Genomic DNA, 21,449 nt, shown 5'->3' with positions numbered 1-21,449 from the left:
CAACTCACAAGTAGCCCAATTCTCTTTGCTAGTGTGAGAATGAATTAGAGGGTTAAGTTCCTGTGCAAATGGTATGACATAATGGGAAAGGTGAAGGCTAAGTCTAACTACAAGTTGTGTCCTGAGATAGTCCTGTGATGGTAAAATAAAGGGATAGGAAGAGGGTTGTGTCATTGCAGTCACAGTATGTGTGATACAGAGGGACTCTTCTTGAAGGAAAGTACCACAGGTGAGGTTTATCGTCATTCACCTACTTATCACATATACAGCTTTGTGCTAGACTCTGAGAAGACACAGAAATATGAGCCTCTTGATCTCACAGGCCACCAGGAATGTCCAACCCACTGTTTAGTAGACCAGTAAGTATATAATACAAGCATTCCATTATGCTTAGTCTATTTGTTCAGGGTCCAAAAAAATCCATCCCAGTCACTCACAATGCCTCCCGGATTGCAAACAAAATTGAGTCTAACCTAGTAGGTACACTCTTGGTTAGTGGTTTTTATGACGTTCATGACCTAACATGTTAGTAAGAATGGGTATAAACAAACAAAATAACTGTTTTCATGTTGAGAAAGAACTTGATACCTTGGTTCCATTTTACTTTTAATTTGGGTCTCTTAAAGATACTTCATATGATCCTGCTTTCTTATCACCTATGGGTTAGAGAATTTTAAGTTGGATAGAAAAAGGTTTATGAATTTTCAATGTTAAACAGTTTTTTTTTCTTTAGATTTGTAGCTTTACTCTTTTTTTTTTTTCCTTTTTTGTTTTTAAGATCCACAGCTTGGTAGTTAGGACTAGTATTTTACCAAGGAACACTAAATAGAACAATCTCTCCACTGCCAGTGCCTAAAAAGAATAATATAATATCGTTTCCTAAGTTGGTTTTCTTCAATCAACTGCCAATCTACAATAAGGATGTACTTATTCTATTTTTAGAAAAATGGGAAGCAATTAAAAATATCCACTATGACACTGGAATCATTATCGTTATTATATCTTGATAGGTATTTGCTTTAGTTTCCTAAGTTCACCATGAGAAATGAGATTCTTGTACCACCAGGCACATCGTTAGGCCAAGCCCAATGAACCAGACCAGAATGCTCACTCCTTCTGGGTATTTGACAGAAAAACTAACAAAATAATACCCATAGGAAATCAGGGCATATTCTGGAGCCAGACGCACTACTGTTGTGCCACGAGGCCTCCCATCAGGGCCTATTCTATTTTGTAGGGAAAAAACCCTGGGCTTATCTGTGGCTTGATTTTTTAATTGCTTTTGCAAAGATCGCTTATGGCCTGATGGATCCTGTTTAAAGACATTTATAATTCAAGGTTTTCCAGATTGCTGAGAATTTAAGTGGAATTTATGTGCACAAATCACAGATCACAGAAGATCAAAGATTCAATATTCTAAAAAGGCATTATAGCTAATGCCCACTTTTATTAATAAACCTACACATTGTAGAACTATTAAGTACTGGGTACTACCAGGTAATTTCCTATAAACTATCTTATTTAGTCTTCATATCTACCTAGCAAAGTTAATGTTTTTACTTCCATTTTACTGATGAAAAAACTGAGGCTCCAAGAAGTTATATAGATAGCTTAAAATTCAACAGCTAGACTAGATTTGTGTAATGTTTGCCATTTATAGAAATCATGATAGTTTAGAAAAGATACATTTGTAGAAAGATTGAATATTTACCGTTTCTAAAATGGAATCTTGACCCTCTTGGCATTTCACCTGGTTCTGTAGATAGAGTATAGCATCATGGACTGTCAAAAAGAATGTGTCCTTTCTAATGTTGTCGTCAAAGAACCCACATTGCTCCAGCTTTTCTATCACATAATCTTCAAAAGAAAGACACAATGTTTTGTTAGTTCCTAGGAAAAGAAATCTTTTGTTTGTTTTTGAGACAGAGTCTCATTCTATTGCACAGGCTGGAGTGCAGTGGCACAATCATTGCTCACTGCAACCCCCACCTCCCAAGCTCAAGTGATTCCCCCCCACCTCACCCTCCCAAGTAGCTAGGACTACAGGCACACCACATCATGCCCAGCTAAGAAAAGAAACTTTTAAGCATCAACCTATACTAAGTTTCTGTAGCTCTTCCTTTTGTTTATTTATTTCTCTCGTATCCAAAATGTGACCCAGCTTTGAAATGACAGTTTCTTTTCCAGTAGCATATAGAATGGTTATCCCATAACTGGTCGTAGTCAACCTTGGTGCACGATCATGTCACTTTGGCCAAGCCAGTGTATTCATCCTTCTCCTGCTGTGGGCCAGGTTGCTAACGTTTCACAGCTGTGCCTTTCTCTGAAGACTTTCTCTTGCTCATTGGGAGCTGTGTCATCTAAAGAGGACTGGGCCTGTAATTCCAGCGCTTTGAGAGGCCGAGGAGGGTGGATCACTTTGAACCCAGGCATTCTGGGCAATATGGTGAAACCCCAGCTCTACAAAAAAAAAATACAAAAACTAGCCAGGTGTGGTTGTGTATGCACCTATAGTCTCAGCTACTCTGGAGGCTGAGATGGGAGGATCACTTGAGCCCAGGAGTTTGAGGCTGCAGTGAGCCACGATTGCACCACTGCACTCCAACCTGGGTGACAGAGCAAGACCCTGTCTCAAATAAATAAGTAAATAAAGAGAAGTGGGAGGTTTCATCCCCACGCATGGCTGGCCTGCAGCCACTGACTGACTGATATTGGGGGAGAAAGCAGGTCCCCTTGTCTTAAGGAGGCATAACCTTCTGGTGCTCTTCCTGTGGTGGTGCTCCCTGTGAAATCAGGAATCTATGCTGGACTTCAGAAACCATGTCTTTCACCAGCTTCTTCCCCTTCCCTATCCTGCTCCCCTCACTGCTTCATAAATTTCCTCAGGTGTACTCTCAATAAATCACTTGTGCAAGAATCCCCATCTTGGGCTCTGCTGCTAGAGAATTCAACCTAAGCATTAGCACTTCCTACGCACATACATTCATAAAGAGACAGACACAGAGACTCACACCCTTGAGAGTCCTCCTGTTGCAAGGAATCTAAGTAATCCCCAGCTTTGCTCTCCTCATAACAATATCCCCCCATTGTCAATATCCACCCCACCCCCACCCATTGTCAAGACACACATTTCCATACATTACCAGCTCTATGGCACAAATTGGAAGTAATATCTTTCTGGGTTTAAAAATGTTCTCAGAGTTTTTATGCTTTTTGTTTTGTTTTTGTTTTTTAAATAATAATAAAGATGGGGTCTCACCATGTTGCCCAGGCTGGTCTCAAGTTCTTGACCTGAAGTGATCCTCTGACCTTTGCCTCCCAAAGTGCTGGGATTACAGATGTGAGCCGCCATGCCCGGCCTATTTATTTATTTAAATCTTAACTCTAGCTTGGCAATCGGAGGTTATTTAAAGGTTGTTTCTAAATATGGACTTAGGAAGGAAATCAAAACAAGGCAGAAAGGAACCAGTAGGTAGGAAAGATGTGGGAAAAAATTTACAAGTATGAAGATATAAAGAAAATTGAAAAGAGAGTAATTTTTTCTTTGGTATAGGAGAAAACCTTATATGGTTAAAATGATAAGGAGAAAAGAAAAGTAAATCTTTGTCCTAAGGTACAATGCCAATTTTAAAAAAGGAAGTATAGGACAAAATGAAGTTTTAAGCAAGTTGTAGAAGGTTTGTAGAAGATAAATATCATGAAAAATTTTATGTGATTGAGTTGGCTAAAATTAGAAGGGAATCATTTATAAGTTTTATAAGTTCAATAAAAATTGAGCATTAATATTAAAGTACCCTGATGGAAGGCTAAAGTTTTGGCCCACGTGTTGGAACAATAGAGTTTTCTCAGAGGATTGGTTTGCTCTTAATAGAAAATTGTGAGAGGATTTTCTTTATCTTCTAGGTAACTGGCCTAGAAAACAGGGATTTCATGTTTCATCAAGATAACTCTTCTTGTGCTTTGTGCCTTTGAACTCTTGTCACTTTGGTTTTATTTCATAGTGACCTATGATCCTATTTTGATCAAATGTTTTAAACCTTTGGTATTTGACAAACTTCTCAAAAATCAAAATTAAGTTTTTTTTGACCTTGAACTAACTTTGGGATGTTCCAGAGGACCCTAGAATTTCTTAAAGAATCTGTAAAGGAGAGATGTTAAACCAAGTGGCCTTATGTTAAATTATATGAGAAGCACTGTTAAAATAAGAAATGATGTTTAACCTTCTTTGAGCTATATTTATATAGATATGGTATTAATATGTTCCAAAATTATATAACATTCCTAGAAATGTGATATGTCTTGGTATAAATGCTATCAGTCATAATTTTGGTTATTTTAAATTGTTGTGTGCCACAGAAATAACCAAATATCCTTGTCAACTGGGTAACTCACATCAGATCTTTAAATATAGCCACTTTAAGTCTTGTTGTCCACAGTTAATTGTTTTGTTCCGATACTTTTTCTGAAAGCTCTTTGTAAGCCATTGTAATTCTAAAGTGCTGTGACTTCAAAGAGTCATATGGGAAGAATGAAAAGAACTCTGACAAATACAAGTTTCTAATAACTTTGAATTCATACCATTCAATGGAATTAAACTGCCAGCCAAGATCAAACAGAGCAAGAATTAATTACATGAGACTGAATGAACTGATGAAGAAGAATTATGGGTTTTATGGCTTTTTTTATTTGAAACATTGCTGGTTCTTTTAATATTTGTTTTCAAGATTTAAAGAAAATTTTTCTGTAAAGCTATCTGTAGTTTACAGCCACTTGGTTAAGCATACTTTTTTTTTTTTTTTTTGAGACAGGGTCTCACTCTGTCACCCAGGTTGGAGTGCAGTGACGTCATCTGGGCTCACTGCAACCTCCGCTTCCCCAGCTCAAGTGATTCTCAGCCTCAGCCTCCATGCCCAGATAATTTTTTGTATTTTTTGTAGTAATGGGGTTTTGCCATGTTGCCAGGCTGGTCTCAAACTCTGAGCTCAAGGCAATCACCCACCTTTTCCTCCCAAAGTGCTGGGATTACAGACGTGAGCCACAGCACCCAGCCTGGTTAAGCATACTTTCATAAACAAAATTTGAAACATTTGCTTTTCCTCTCTACCTGATCCTTCCAGTATTTGGAAACTCTTTGTGAGTGTTCTTATGTTTCTGGCAATATGATTATTTACATAAAAGTTCAATAAGAATCTGTTCTTTTAAATAGAATACAATTGGAAAACATTGGTTATATTATCAAGGCTTTGACTAGAATATCATATTTGAAAATGTGCACAGAATTCCTGGCTTCAAGGGCTCCTAGCCTTACAGTGAGTGAATAAAAAGTTGTTCCTTCCCGGGAAGCCCAGTAACTTCAAGATATTAGATATATCAGGCAAAGTCTAATGTCTGCCTTGGTTTAACTTCATAGCATCAAGAAGTTTTAAAAAGTCCAATCTGAGATTCCTTGTCAAAATTTCCGGCAAAGCAATTATTTTTTGGAGACATGGTCTCACTGTGTTGCCCAGGCTATAGTGCAGTGGCTATTCACAGGCACAATCATAGTGCACTGAAGCCTTGAATTCCTGGGCTCAGGCAATCCTCTCACCTCAGACTCCCAAATAGATGGGATTGCAGGCATGCAACACCTCACCTGGCTTGGAAAAGCAAATTTAAAACGAGTCACCCATGTAGTTATTCTTGCTGCACTGTGTAAATAATCAATCAGACCAAGTTTGAGACCAAACTTATTTTGTAAACAAATTGGTCTACCATGATTGTCTTTGATAGAAATGGAGGTGACTATAGAAAGAAAAACATATGGTTCAAAAGAAAAGCATAGTAAAACTGTTCTTAGACTGTAGCCCTGTTCAATGTTTATGAGTGTTTATTATCTACCTGTAGACTGAACTGGATTCTTAATTCTTTTAGCTTTCACTAATATCTGGCTATAACACTCCAATGAAGACCAAGAACTACTCAATTCCTGAAGCTCTATAAGTTGAAGCTGAACAACTCAGCATACATTTTAAGAGGTGACTCTCATGCTTAAACTGTGGGCCACAGAGAGAGTTCACCAGAATGCTGGATGCCACAACTAGAGACAATAAAACTACAAACCAAAACGAGAAGTCGCCAACTTCATGTTGTAGACAGCTCCAAGACTGTCAGAACAAGACTCCCTATCATAAGATTCTTATCCCTTTTAATTTTCCCTTACTTGTGCCTACCTCTTTCACTTGGCAGGATAGTGCTGTAGTTAAAATTTCACAGTCAGTAGCTTCTTTGGGTAACTTACACTTTCTGCTTTAATTTAAACCAGTCATGGAATGCTAGATTACCTGCTAACTCAACAAGGAAGCATCTGTGCAGTTGGTGACACTTCTTGTTGCACATATATAAATACATCAGGTAACTTGGTTAAAACAGGTATACTGCTTGTCAGGCTATTCAATTTTAGTTGGTTTGGTTCATGGGAACCCTGGCTAAGGAGCATACTATAAACCCTTGGTGTTATCATCTCAATAGTCATAATAGCAGGTACGTTATACCCTCTCAAAGTTTTAAATGTTTCCATATAGCCACCTGTCAGACATCAAATGGTTTCTCTCTGAAACAACAAAAACTCAGAGAAATGCATGATAATGAGGAGGGCACCATAAGCTATACATGACCTCCTGAGACCAGAAACCCAAAATAATGGTAACAGAGTAGCACTGATCTCCTGCATTTTGTTCAGTCTTACCTAGGTGAGAGCCTGATCAAACGGGGGGAAATCATCAAATAAAAATGGTAAAGGCCGTTGTCTTAGTCCCCTTGAGTTTTGCCCTCCCAGAGCTTTGCAGCTTCTAGTACCCAGAATGAAGGAGTAGAGCAGCCTTCGGTGGCTCAAGCAGCTGTGCCCATCCTGGGGTCATGCAAGACACAGGCATATAGTAAAATAAAAAATAGAAATAAAAGGCCATTGTTTTAGACTAAGCTCCTGCACTAGGCCCCAACAGACAAGACTAAAAATCAAAATGGAGTCACTCATGCTAAAGTTTCAAGTTATCCAACCTAAACTAAATTGTTATCTGACCTTTGAAGAAATCAGGAGAGAGGGGTAAGAGCAAATTTCCCAAAACAGCCAGTTTAAATTTCCAGGTGGCATAATAAAGCTTTCTCTGCAATAATCCTCATACAAAAAAGTATCCTGCCATGACCTCATGTTAACTAACCCATTATTTTCCTATTGTTCTGTCTCACTGTCTCTGACTTGCAAGAAAAGTAACTTTGAATGGACTAATATACTCTTTGTTTTTTGCTTTTGCTGTCTTTGGCCTTTTCTGTCTATAAAACTGACCTCTTCTGCTTAGTTCCTTGGAACACTTATTCTGTTTTATGGAATGAAGCATTGCCAGATTCTAGAATTGCAAATAAATGCAATTGAGATCTTTAAAAGAAAAAAAAAAGGCCTTTAGATATAATGTGCCCACAGTCCCAGGTAGGAGAAAAGGCTTAGGGGAAAGTCTTACAGGTAGATATGTAGATATATGTATTTACCTTGAAGTGATGCAAAATACACATTCACATCAATTCTTTGGAATTCTTTGACAATCTAAAAATAAAAAAGGAGAGTTTGTAACAATTAATAACCTTATCTGCCCAAAATTCAGTAGCATTCAGTTACTTGCTCAGGAGAAACATCATTACTTTCATGGTTAATCAGGACTTCAAGGAAAGGTTATAATTGCAAAACCATGGAGGTTTTCAACCTACAGTAATGGTATAATTAGGATGAGATCTCAAGAGATGGCAGCATCCAGCGCTCAATAGCACAGCACTTGATAGCATGGAGGTGCTAAATAAATATTTGTGGAAAGAAGAGAGTACAGGAGGCTTCTTAATATAGACCCTGCTGATTGGAGAAGAGATATGGGTGTGGCTATGCTCATCGGGTTCAAAATGTTACAACTGACCTAAAAGTCAAGGCCTCTACTTTGAATGTCAGTGTCCTGATTGTGATTTCATGCTACAGTTTTACAAGGTGTTACTCATTGGGAGAAACTGGGTAAGGGGTACATAAGATCTAAATATTATTCCTTAAAACTACATGTGAATTTACAATTATGTTAAAATAAACATTTAATTTTAAAAAGTCAAGACACAAGACCCTTGGTCAATAATAAAAGAGAATTTGAGAATTATGGAGGAACACAAATTAAGACTTCTGTTCAAGTATAAAGTTTGGAGTCTTCTTTAGCTATCATAATATTTGACAGTAAATATTTGTTGTGTGGGAAATATTCTGGCATTAAATATGTTAAGACTCTCCCCAAAAGTAATTCATTAAACTCTCTGGCCAATACAATCTACAATGGATCTCAGCCAATGCTTAGAGTGAAATGTACAACAAAGAACAAGAGTGTTTTCAAATGAGCTAATAACAAAATCTGCTAAGAGAACTAGAACAGAATCTGTCAGCATATTCTCATACTCTTTTGCCAAGCACAATCACTTCTCTACCTTACCTACCTAGTACACACATCCTGGAATCATTTCCTCCCCTTACAGAGGTAGCAAAGAAGCCCTAGCTAAGCTGAACCTCAGTTAGGAGTCAGCTTTGTATTATTACATCTGATTGTTGGTGTCTTGACCTGCTTACTTTTCTGCCTGACCCTCTTGATACCTACCTGAAGCTTCACCTAAACTTGATGCTTCAGGTGATGTTCTATTCATCTTCCTTGGAGCACTTACTACAGTTGTTATTTAGAAGATGACTTAATGTTTGCCTTCTCCTCTAGACTGCTAGTCCCACGTAGGTAGAAACTGTGCCTACTTCATCACTAGTCTCTTGTGCCTGGCAGAGTGCTCAGCACACATTAGGCATTTCACATCTATTTGTTGAAAGAATTAATGATCTTCAGCTTGCATAACTGGTTTCTGATATCATTAATGTTTCTATCCTGCATACTTCTCAACTCTTGCTTTGACTTTCCAGATGCCTGACCTGCTTCCTACTCTAACCTCTTAATAATGCCTGGTTTTTCCAGTCCTACCATACACCTGGTATTCCTTATCCTGTTGCTGTTAACATAACAAATAGAAATGTAATACTTGACAAACTTTTGCCCATTTTTTCTTCTTTTCATATTCCATGTGCTATACATTCTCAGAAAGATAAAACATAATAAATGTGAATTAATTTGCTGGGGAGTATCTTTGAACCAGATTTTTTTTTTTTTTTTTTTTTTTTTTTTTTTGAGACGGAGTCTCACTGTCGCCCAGGCTGGAGTGCAGTGGCACAATCGTAGTTGCAACCTCCGCCTCCAGGGTTCAAGCGATTCTCCTGCCACAGCCTCCTAGCAGCTGGGACTTTGTATTTTTGGTAGAGAGGGGGTTTCACCAAATTGGCCAGGCTGGTCTCAAACTCCTGACCTCATGATCAACCTGCCTCAGCCTCCCGAAGTGCTTGGTTACAGGCGTGAGCCACCACGGCCGGCCTGAATCAGATACTCTTCTAAACACTTTTTATCTATTAGCATATTTAATCCTTGTAACAACTTATGAAGGTAGATACCATCATTACCTCCATATTACAGATGAAGAAACAGATACAGACAGATTAAGCAACTTGCCCAAGGTCATACTGCTAGTAAGTGGTGAAGCCAGTATCTACCCCAGGTAGTCTGGTTCCAGAGGCTATGCTTTAAAATGTTACACTTTTTTACAAAAGCATTCACCTAGAAAAACTACAAAGCCCATATATTTGCCCTTTTGCAATACTGGACAACCCACATCATTTTACTATTGCCAAAGCTCCGAATGTATAATTCAGGAAACCAGAACCTTACCACCCTCAGTGACCTCACTCCAACAACGTCCAGGAAAGATATAGCTCCACAGTCAAGCACGAGGCTATGGATGGGCACTTTGGGAACGTTCACTTTGACTGGAAGCTCAGAGTTCCAATCCACTTGAATCTCTATTTCTTTGGTTGGGGTATCAAGTTCCTCCGGATCTTCAATATCTTCATCAGGCTCAAAAGCATTATTTGTTGAACCAGCATCACTTATGATGCCATTCTAAACAAAGAAAACACTGTCAACTTAATTGTGAAAGATTTGAAATGTCTTTCAACCATTCATATCAAATTATCCAAAACTCCTACACACGGTTCCTTGGTAAGCAAAACATCAAGGAGATGAATTCTTAAGGATGAGTTTCACCTCAGCCCAAACTTTGATGTTGTCTAGGAAGAAAACTGGGAGAACAGAGGAGCCAGGAAACTTGTTTTCTGGAAGATTGTAGAACTTTGCTAAGAAATACACTGGCCAGAGAGTCTGAGTAAAAGTTAATAGCTCCAAAAGTTTATGGACTTACTGCCTTCTCTGGTGGGTAGTTTTCTGGCATTGAATTTGCTCTTATTTTGTTTCTTTCAGTAAAAATAAAGTATAAAAAATAATGCAGATGCTCTTCATGGTGAGGGAAAAAATCACATCCTGTGTTTCCAGGCAGTGCTGCTGATTTTATTTCATTCCCTTCCACTCCCTCTTGCCTATAAGAATAGCTCAGTTGTTCTTTGACACGTACATGTCATTTGTTCATTCACATCTGGATACTAAAGGGGATAGATTTAATTTTAGACCATCTAACTGCTCTCATCAGGGAAAGGAAAGAATTTAAGGGGGAAAAGAAAGATGTTGTCTCACCTTTGTTGCTCTTAATTGTCCATTTTTTATGAGTTTCTGTATTTTCCTCAGTGCTTTCAGCCTCTTATTATATACTCTAATGGCATCAAATCCAACCTTTGGAAATAAATGTCAAGTTACTTAAAATGCCTGGCACCTAAAGCTTGTTGATGGCCACTGTTATCTGTTATCTGGAAAGGCTATTTCTCAAAGGGTATAATTCCTTGAGATATCCTGCCAAAACAGAAATTGTAAGGTCTGGCGGAGTACATCTCTGTCTACTCCCAGGCTACCCTACTCCTACTCAGAGGCTCAGGGAAGACAGTAGTATATTAAAGGCACCAAGACAGTAAAAGACAAAACAGGAAAAAAAAAAAAAAAAAAACCACCAAATACCCTCTTTAGCTTTAAGTCTGGGTTTTCCAAATTCCCTTGGTATCACAGAGCCCTTTTGTTATTGCAAAATCTGTGAACATTCCTCTGAATCAGTTTACCCTGGAACTCACTTAGAAAAACACTGATTTAGAGGCAAACTCCAAGTTCAAAGCATAGCATGGCGTTCAGTACCAGAATTTTCTACTTACTTATTCCAATAGTATTTTTTACTTTTTGCTGCAACTGGGCAACGCTACCTCCGATATCTGTTTCCACTGTCTCTCAGCTCACATAGTTCTCAAACAATTGACATGATTTCTTTCCTTCCGCCAACTGCTGCACAAAGCCTGTTAGTCCAACTAACCTGGATCTCTTCCTTCTATGAACTCTCAACTGTCTATACTACTTCTTTGGAACTTACTCAAATTCTGCCTAGAAACGTCTCTAATGTTTTTATCTGGCATAGTTATTACTACCTGGATTTTAACATATGTGTTTTTTAATCCCCAAATAGACTGTATATTATTTGAAGGCAAGGATGTTATATTTTAATTCTCATCGCCCTACACAAAGGGAAGAGGGTCTAGGGCCTATTCCTGGTTGGAGCCCTATAAATACTTGTAGAATGAATGAAGTCTCAAAAGAGGTTAGAAAACAAATTTCTAGTGATAAAATACTTACTGTGGACTTGATACATTTTTTAAAACCATCAACATTGCCATAGAAAATAGGACTGGAAAATCTAAGAATCTTCACTCCTTGAGGTTCTTCAATCTGGCATTAAAAGAAATTGTCTGGGGTTAAATAATTTCAAGCCTCAAGTATTTCATTACATTTCTGGCTATTTAGCAAGGAGCCAGGTCACAGTTGCTCAGAGGAGCTGGGTAGCAGCACTCAACTTTTCTTTCTTTCTTTCTTGTTTGTTTGTTTGTTTTTGAGATGGAGTTTTGCTTTGTTGCCCAGGCTGATGTACAGTGGCACAATCTCGGCTCACTGCAACCTCCACCTCCTGGGTTCAAGTGATTCTCCTGCCTCAGCCTCCTGAGTAGTTGGGATTACAGGTGCTGCCACCATGCCCCCCTAATTTTTCCATTTTTAGTAGAGACAGAGTTTTACCACATTGGCCAGGCTGGTCTCAAACTCCTGACCTCAAGTGATTTGCCCGCCTCAGTCTCCCAAAGTGCTGGGATTACAGGAGTGAGCCACTGTGCAAGGCCTCTTCAACTTTTCTTGAATAGGGAGGCAACCTAGGAGGCAGCAGGTTACAAAAACTTTTGGACTTCTATAGTCTCATAAAAGGTCAAAGTTAGAAAGGGCCTTAGAAAGCAATTTATTCAACCCTTTGATTCCAGATGAAGAAACTGAGGCTTAGAACACTGCTATGATTTGCCTGAAGTTCATACCACTGACTCTCCTGATTTTGCTAACATTCTTTAAAAGCAGCAAAGAAAAAAAAGCAAAATCAAGGGGATTTGTGGAACTGAGGCCTATGATATCATCTGCTATTCTCACCCTGACATACAATGGCCACACCCAAAATATAACCCATGAATCATAGAATCATAGACTTTCTAGTCTTCAGGAATCAGCAATTTTAGTCTAGCAACTTCAGATGAGAAAACTGAGGTCCTGAGAGGCTGAATGACTTGGGCAAAGTCTCACCAAGATGGAGCCTAGAAGTCAGAATTCCCTAACTCAGCTTAGAGCTCCCTGCCCCAAAGCCAAAAACATCTCTAAATCATTTTAACGCTTAATGGCATTTGGCTCAACATAACATAAAGATCACGGAAATAAATTAAGTAGCAGCTACTGAAATCCCAGGTTCAATGTCCAACTTTTTTTTAATGTTAAGGTAAAATTAGACTACAACTTCGCAGGGTTCACATTATTATTATTATTATTTGCTAAATTTGTATTTTCTTAATTTACTTTCTCTGCTTTTTTATCTTTGTTTCTTCTAGTCATCACTAAGCAATTTTATTTGCAGGTGACACAAGTCAATCAATGGGATGTTTAATTTCTTTGTTTTTCATTTCTTGTGTCATATATTTTTTCTTCTAATTCCAGGGATAAAGTAAAGTATCAAATAATAAGGTCTTGGTCATAGAGAACTTGATAATCTCTTGTTAGAACTGAATAAAGAAAATCTTACAGAAGATGAGAATTATATACCAGATAAATACAATTTTGGATGAACATCTAGAAATTGCCTATTATTTTAAAATTCCTCTTACAATGGTTTTATATTAAAATGACATTCAGCTGACCAGGTGCGGTGGCTCACACCTGTAATCCCAACACTTTGGGAGGCCAAGACCAGCAAATCACTTGAGTTCAGGAGTTTGAGACCAGCCTGGGCAACATGGTGAAACCCTGTCTCTACTAAAAATACAAAAATTAGCCAGGCGTGGTGGCACCTGCCTGTAATCTCAGTCACTAGGGAGGCTGAGACAAGAGAATCACTTGAACCCAGGAGGCAGAGAGTGCAGTGAGCTGAGATCATGCTGCTGCACTCCAGCCTGGGTGAAGAGACTCCATCTAAAAAGAAAAAGAAAAAAAAAAGACATTCAGCTAGCATGGATAAAATTCATATAAGACATGGATGTCAGAAGGCGCATTGGATCAAAAATTTTTGTGGCACCCCCTGTGGACTAACAGACTTTCCCAAAAGGTATTTCTCCCTTTGGCTACCTTGTACATAAAACAGAGCTGCTGAAATTTCAGGTTAGTAAACCCAAGTCCAGCAAATGTCTCACAAAGGTACTTACGTTTTTGTAATTCTTGGTACTTTTGTAGATATCTGTGCTAGGAATGCTTCCAAGGCCATTCCAAGAAGGACTAGAAGAAAAAATATCAAGGTCAAGATTTTTTGGAACAGCCATATTTTGGAATAAAAAGTTAAAAACAACAGCTACTAAAGAGCCCATCATTCTGGTGTTTTGGACTCTGTCTTTATTGCAGATGACATTTTCCTGTAGCTAACTCTGAAATGAACAGCTGGTGTTTGTGTGGAATCGGCAGGGGAGGGGAGAAACTGTGCCTCTCTTCTGATGGCTGAGAGAAATAATGAGCATCATACTTGCACGTGCACAACACGTTATAGGATAAGCAAAGAGCTTTCACACATGTGAAATCTTATTTAAGCCCTGCCATAACCCTGAAAGGTCATCAGTATTATCCTGATTTTTATTGTTAAGTAAACTTCTTAAGAGAAGTAAGAAAAGGTCTGGAGGCAAAGGGCAGCAGAGTCTCTGTCTTTAACCCCTTGGTCTTGCAGTGCCCGGCACTTCTTTGTGACTTAGTCATTTTTTATAGAAATAGGAGACTGGGAAGACCAGAAATAAGTCCTTCCTGTCAACCAGACTATTGATTTCCTGTTCCTGATGCAATCAGATAAATTCCGTGATTCTTCATGTGTGACTAGAGACATGCTCAATACAATTCCTGAAGAAAGAGTATCTGTTTAGTGTACTTTCAGCATTGTGCTCTCTGGATCAGCATGATAATTACTGGAAATTAAATACTGTGGAGGATACTGCTTTTTGTTGGCTAAAAGCCTAGATACCAAACTAGCAGCTAAAATGTGCCACCAGTTTTTCCTTGGCTTGCAGGGTTGTGCTGATTTTTAACTTAAAAGTTCATAAACTAATCTGTCTCTGTAAAACCCTTCTTTTCCAACCACATCCACCCAAGAAAAAATAGATACTGAGCCGTATACAGCATGAGAGACAGCATCTTCTAAGGAGAGTTTCTGAGACGTGTCCTAGCAGCAAATTGGGCACTTTGGGAGCCTGCAAACCTTCTGGGGCCCTTGGGCAATCATTTAGGGTGCTGAGGTAGAAAACACAAGCCTTTTGGGTAGGCACCAATATGCCAAGGTAGGGAAGGAGGGCAGGAAGGAGAACTGACTGGTGGAACAGGAGAGGTGAGCTGATGCTAAGCTGAAGACACCTATCTTGATGTTTTTCCAGGTGTCTTCTTCTTTCATGGCCCAAGCACAGGCAGAGCAGGGGCCAGAAGTCTGAAAAGATGATGGACATGTTGAGGAGGGAGAGAGAGACTCTGTTCCCCTCTAGGCCCAGGAGGGCACTTAACTAACGCCTCTCTAGAATAAAAACAAAACCAACCAAAAAACCACCTTCAGGCTCCTCACCTTCCCTCACAGGCTGTTTTCCATTATTTAAATCATGTCTTTGCTGCCTTCACTCTGCATATGAGCTAATTGTTTCCTTCACATAATCGTGCGGTTTATTGGTTATATGCCTTACTGGTTATACGACAGAGTTGATTGAATTTTGGCTGTCATCAGCTATTTTAAAGTCCTCCTGTTCTGGGTTATGTAACTTTTGGTTACTAGCTTTAAAAAAAGAAAATGAACTATAATATATAGCAGCTGTCTTGTCCCAAGCCTGTGCCCAGCGCCTTGCATTCCTCATCTCATTTAAAGAAGTAACCACAAAGCCGCCTCGCCTTCAGCTAAACTATGTACCTTTCACTCTTACCACAACTAAAAGGAGAGCACAGCAGTGGAGGACATGACTAGGCACATAGGTTCAAATCTTAGCTCTGCCACCTACTAGCTGTGTGATCTTAGGGATGCTTCTTAGCCTTTCTGAATTTCTCTTTTCTCACCTGTAGAATGAGACTAATCAAACCTATTCAGAGGCTATTTTTGAAGATTAAGTATGTCTGTAAAACACTGTGTGCTTAATGCATAGAAGCACTCAATATACAGTAACTATAATGAAAGAAAGTGGCTTCACTACATTTATCAAAATGGTATAAGAAAGCTCAGAGTGTGTTTTTCTGTTTATAGGAAATCTGGGTTTTACGTTACTCACAACTGAACTCTCAGGACCACAGTCAATAGTCCAAATACAAGGCCAGCTAGTAAACCGAGATCCAGCCCCAGAATGATGGACACTATACACGTAAACACCCAGATAACCTAGGGAAAAAATAGAAATGAAAATAATTATATTAATGTATCAGGTACCATCATGTGATAACTACCTATAAAAATAAGATCAATTATCCACAAACAAATTACAGTTGTTTTTTTGTTTTGTTTTGTTTTGAGACAGGGTCACACTCTATTGCCCAGGCTAGAGTGCAATGTCACCATCATAGCTCACTGCAGCCTCCATCTTCTGGGCTCAAGTGATCCTCCTGCCTCACCCTCCCAAGTAGCTGGGACTACCCACAGCTACACACCACCACACCTGGCTAACTTTTAATTTTTTATTTGTAGTAGAGACAAGGTCTCACTGTGTTACCCAGGCTGGTCTCAAATTCCTGAGCTCAAGTGATCCTCCTGCCTACCAAAGTGCTGGGATTACAGGCGTGAGCCACTGTGCCTGCCCAAATCACAGCTTTTTAAAAATATTGTGACTTCATTCATTTTATATTTAAGTGGCTGTAGAAACTGGGCTTCTCAATTAAGACCAACTGTCCCATTTTATTTATTTCTAACCTTTTGAATAGCTAATATAGGTGCATGGTTCAGAAGGGAATTCTTAAAAAGGGGAAAACTCTCGCTCACAACCCTCCCCCTTCTCCACCCATTCTCAACTTCCCTCCCTCCTTGTATCCACTTTTATTTCTGCCTGTGTCTGTGCTTTTCCCCAGCATTTCTATTCTGGTCTCTTTTTCACTTAACGATTTGTCTTGGAAAATTTTCCATATCAATATGTAGGAAGTCTTCTCATTCTTTTTATGGTTTAAATTAGAGAGGAACTCTGAAGGATTTAGCTTCTGATTTTTAGTTTCTCAGAATAGTTGTGAAGGTTATGTTAGTCAGAGTTAAAGTCAGCATGGGTTTTTACATTTCGTATTTTGTTTTTGCATTGTTTTATATGTTGTTTGTCCTTCTAAACTAGGGTGTTTAAACTTTTTTTTTTTTTTTTTTGCTTTTTGCATTTAGAAGGCCAAAGGTATATGAATGAGTCTCATATGGGATTCTTGCTGGAAATTGACCTTCCCAGAGATACAGGATCTTCACAAAGTGCAGTTCACATGGAAGACTTCATGGCTTTGATTTATCCACACAATTCTAATTTCTCCTCTGGAGTTCCCAAAATGCAAGTGAGACTTAGGGGATAGGGGGAATATAGTGATATGGCAGGAAGCACATAAGAACCAAATCTTATTTCAGATAAAAAGGGGTGGTAGGTGACTTACAGCATCAATCTTATTCTGCCTCCACAGACGAGGAATGTCACACACCTGCATAAACATCCCTTTCAGGTTGGCAATCACAACAGCTGCTAAGACCGACTGCCAAGAGAGACAGAGAAGGCTGTGTTATTCAGGGAATGGTTTTCCATGTGATGATTGTTAAATCTCCTCTTATTTATCTGGTAGCAGAGTAGTGAAGGGAAATTACGCAATCGGTATGCCGAGAAGCAGGGTTATACCTTCTGCAAGGGTTCCAGAAGCTTCCCCAGGGCAAGAATAGCGATCATCACAATCCCAGCAGAGATGATGCCAGCAACCTGGAAGACACACACCTCCCATGAAAAGGATTCGTTCTTCTCCCTTGTGTCTTCCAGCTCACTGAATGTGTGTATGAGACAGCCTGTTCACAGACCCACTTCATACTTCCCTGCCTCCCCCTTCTGCTCAATACTGTAGAGAAAAGTGAGAGTTATTTGCTCAAACTACAAAACTGAACAAAAATGCTATCTATATATGCTATGGCAGAGAAGTTAAAGAAAATATGGAAGCTGATCCCATGAAATTAAAGCCAGTTTGACAGGGATTTTATTTAGAGATACTACACAGCTGCGGTTTCGGCGTTTATTCAGGCCAACCTTCTAGTTATTTGCCATGGCAGGAAACATGGACCAACCCCCCTTTCCCAACAACAGAGATCATTGTCATATTCTTGGGAAATAAATTCTCATGGCACATAGCTGATTCTTCTGCATTATTGAAGCTGCAGCTATAATAGCAACTCTGATAACACTTCATACTTATAGCACATGGTCTCATTAAAGTCTCAGAGAAAATAAATTTACTCATCCTATTGCAAATTCAAAATGCCACATTGGCACATTGAGAGATGGGATTGTGTCTCCTGCTTCCTGGCACAGTTGAATGGAGGCAGGCTCAGAGCTTTGCCCCAAGGCAGCCTGAAACAGTGGCTATGGAGTGACAGGGCAATAGCAGGGGTAAAAGGAAGCTTCAGAAACTTTACCTTCGCTGGCAAAAATAGCTCTCCTAAGATCCATAAATAGGAGAGAGACTGAGGGGGTGGGGACTACTCTCTTGTTTGATTAGATGACCAATGAATTGTCTGTCGAGACAACTGGGGCAGAGCCGAGTTGAAGATTAGAAGCTCTGAAACAAAGAAGAAAAGGAGGCAGAGAACTACAAGCAAAGCAATCAGAGGGGAAGCAACAGGGAAGATTGTGTTGAGCACAAGGACTGCCTAGTGCAAGAGGTCTGAGTTACAGGAGACAGACACAGCAAATATAAAAAGAAAATTAGAAAGCATTCGCTCCACCTGGCAAATTGATCTGGAAAATTAATCTAAACATATTTAGATTATAGTTGGGTCAGCCTGGGGCAATATGATGTATATGAGGTACTAAAAAGTGTGCTTCGTATGTCCAGCTGCCTTTTCTATGCTCTTCCTATCCCCACCCTAGATTCCCAGTTCCCTGGTGCTCTTCCCCTTCTCCTAAGCAGAGAAGCTGATATGCTCCTTCCCTCCCTTCTCTTCGCTTTCCTTCATATCCCTTCCCTTCCTCTCCCTTCTCCTTCCTTCCATTTTCTTCTTTCCTTCCTTCCCTTATTCCTCCCTTCCTTCCTTGCATGCAATTACTCAACCAGTATTTACTGAGCCACTTGCGTCTCACTGTGGATGTGGAGCTCTGTAAACTGGAGAAAGATATGGAGATTTGGGGACAAGGACCACAGTCAGCTGCCAAACTCATGTCAGGAGAGTGACCACCTACTCGCCAAGTATATGTCATAATTAGTCTCCAATGATGGGAGGCCAAAGCTAATTTTGGCCACTATATTAAAAACGGTGAGTGATCAATTATTTGTACTTACTTGATAAGGCTTCTTTGTGAGAAACTCTGTAGACTTTATATCTACAAGCAGATTCAGTTACTAAAAAATTATTCTGTTAAGGGGGGTGGGTAATCAGAGCTAAAGAGTGGTTTGTAATCAGAATTACTTTTCCGGGAGTCAGTAGAAGTCAGATGGGGGTGAGGGAAAGAAAAGGTTCCAATGTTTAATTCTTCTACAATCTGTAGATGTGCTAAAAACAGTTCATGTCCACCAATACTCATTCTTCCATTCATCCATTCAGCAAATATATGCCAGGTGCTTCTTACGTGCCAGGCACAATATATGTATCATAGATGCTAAGATGCTATTCTTACCTAAAGGAGTGAAACAATGAGCATTTACAAGTATGTGCTAAGACTTTACATTTTCTTATTTAATCCTCACACTATCCCTATGAGAGGGATGCAATTCTCATTTCCATTTTGTAGATGCTGAAACCAAAGTTCCAATATAAGAGAAAACACAAGAAGCCACATAAGAGAAGCCCTGCCAGTTTATTTGTCCATCAGTCCCTGGATTTCAGTTCAGGTACTTAGACTTTTAACCCCAGAATTTAGTATACATTTCAATAATTAAATATCAAGCCATTTCTTCACTCGTTTCATTCTTTAATACTGAAATCCTGGCATCCTTCATTCCTAAATATAATACATGCCAGTATGTGGCAGGGGGTATTAGCTTACCAGAACACCATTATCCCCCAAACCCTCTGCCAAGGAGGTCACTTTACATGGGCGTTCTTACTGGAACTGCCAGCCCAGGCCTCATTTGAGCCTGGAGGTAACATCAGGAGAATGGACATCAGCAGTTTGAGATGTGCCTGCACCCGCTGAAGACCATGTGCTCTGGAGAGCTTGGCAATGCTCTGTCTCAAATGAAAGCAGCAGAAGCTCCTACTGCTGACAGCTGCAGCCTGGAATCGGCACAGCTTTGGAAATTGGCTCTGACCTCTTCCCCTTGACCACAGATCTCTGGCTATGCCTCCGGATATGAGCTGTATTATTTTACCTGCTCCCTCAGAGCTGGAAATATTTGCAACAAAAAACAAAGTAAGAAAAGTTCTGAAAATAAAAATTTTTGTTGAAAAGCAGTCCCAAAACTGGAAGAGGCCAATTCTTCCAAGTCTGTCACAAGATCCATTATAAATAGGAAAGGAGCATCACATGCATATTGGGGACAATTAAAGCTCTCCCTGGGCAAGTCACTGTTATAGTCATTCGTTTTTTCAGTTATTCTCATATATATATATATATATATATTTGACAGAGTCTCGCTCTTGTCATCCAGGCTGGAGAGCAATGGCATGATCTCAGCTTACTGCAACCTCCACCTCCCGGGTTCAAGCAATTTTCCTGCCTCAGCTTCCTAAGTAACTGGGATTACAGGCATCCCCCACCACACCTGGCTAATTTTTGCATTGTTAGTAGAGAAGGGGTTTCACCATGTGGCCAGGTTAGTCTCAAACTCCTGACCTCAATGGATCTGCCCATCTCAGCCTCCCAAAGTGCTGGGATTACAAGCATGAGCCACAGTGCCCGACTTACATTTATTTTTTAAGCGTCCCTGCCTTAATAAAACCCATTTGAAGACTGTGTGTGTGTGCGTGTGTGTGTGTGTGTGTGTGTGTTTATTGCACTATGTAGTTTGTTTGTTTGTTGTTCTTTGTAGTCTCAATGTACTTCTTACTCCTAAATAATAGTTCTTTCTCTGTTGGGAAGATAAGGCCCTCAAGGCACAAGAAACAGAAGCACAATTCCTGAGTCTGTCCCTTGTGGCCATCTGCTTGGTGTGGTCTCTTCAATTGTGTCCTGCTGGAAAGAGTGGCCTTTGAGCATGGCTCCTGAGCTTTCTGAATGCTGAAAGAGGGATTATCCAGAGATTAACTAGGATGCTGGCTTTTTGGCCACCTTGTAAAGGCAACAACTGCAAACCACATTTAAAAGATAAGATTAAACCCACATGCAGAACTTCAAGAACATGAATCTTAGGAAGAAATGCCAAAAATGTTACAACAAAAATATTCTTGGCTAGCAAGCTGTTGTTCTGTTGGACCAAGAGCCCTGGAGGAAGTTCCTGATCCTTGTAAAGGAAATGTGAATAGAGCTTTTCACTTTCCTGAAAATAGAGTAACTCCTAAAGCCAGGAAGCACTTTTACTAGGCCATCTGTCTCCCCAGGTAACAAATTAACAAAAATCAGCATCCTTCATTACTGATTCCTTGTCAGTTGTTATTGACCGTGGAGAAGCAGGTAAGTGTAGCTATAAGCCTGGTGAGCACTGACACAAATAGATTTGAGAATCGCTGTATCAGAAAACCATACATGTTGTTTTGTTAAGAGATTT

At 39.5% G+C, this 21,449-nt stretch overlaps 1 protein-coding gene across 1 annotated transcript in view; it reads right to left on the bottom strand.

Annotated features, from left to right (window-relative positions):
• The window catches only part of SLC26A4 (solute carrier family 26 member 4), a 56,349-nt gene that overhangs the window by 5,896 nt on the left and 29,004 nt on the right, over positions 1–21,449 (bottom strand). The window contains exons 10-18 of the mRNA XM_007982547.3: positions 17,441–17,518; positions 17,205–17,300; positions 15,866–15,972; positions 13,793–13,862; positions 11,706–11,798; positions 10,671–10,766; positions 9,813–10,043; positions 7,522–7,576; positions 1,712–1,857 (exon numbers count right to left, since the gene is read on the bottom strand). Coding sequence (XP_007980738.1) covers positions 1,712–1,857; positions 7,522–7,576; positions 9,813–10,043; positions 10,671–10,766; positions 11,706–11,798; positions 13,793–13,862; positions 15,866–15,972; positions 17,205–17,300; positions 17,441–17,518 — 972 coding nt within the window. The remainder of the gene's footprint in view (positions 1–1,711; positions 1,858–7,521; positions 7,577–9,812; positions 10,044–10,670; positions 10,767–11,705; positions 11,799–13,792; positions 13,863–15,865; positions 15,973–17,204; positions 17,301–17,440; positions 17,519–21,449) is intronic.

This window comes from Chlorocebus sabaeus, chromosome 21 (genome assembly GCF_047675955.1).
Source record: "Chlorocebus sabaeus isolate Y175 chromosome 21, mChlSab1.0.hap1, whole genome shotgun sequence".
In the NCBI taxonomy this organism is placed as follows: domain Eukaryota; kingdom Metazoa; phylum Chordata; class Mammalia; order Primates; family Cercopithecidae; genus Chlorocebus; species Chlorocebus sabaeus.
Note: the sequence above shows the minus strand (reverse complement) of the source record. Positions and strands in the feature narration are given on the sequence as shown.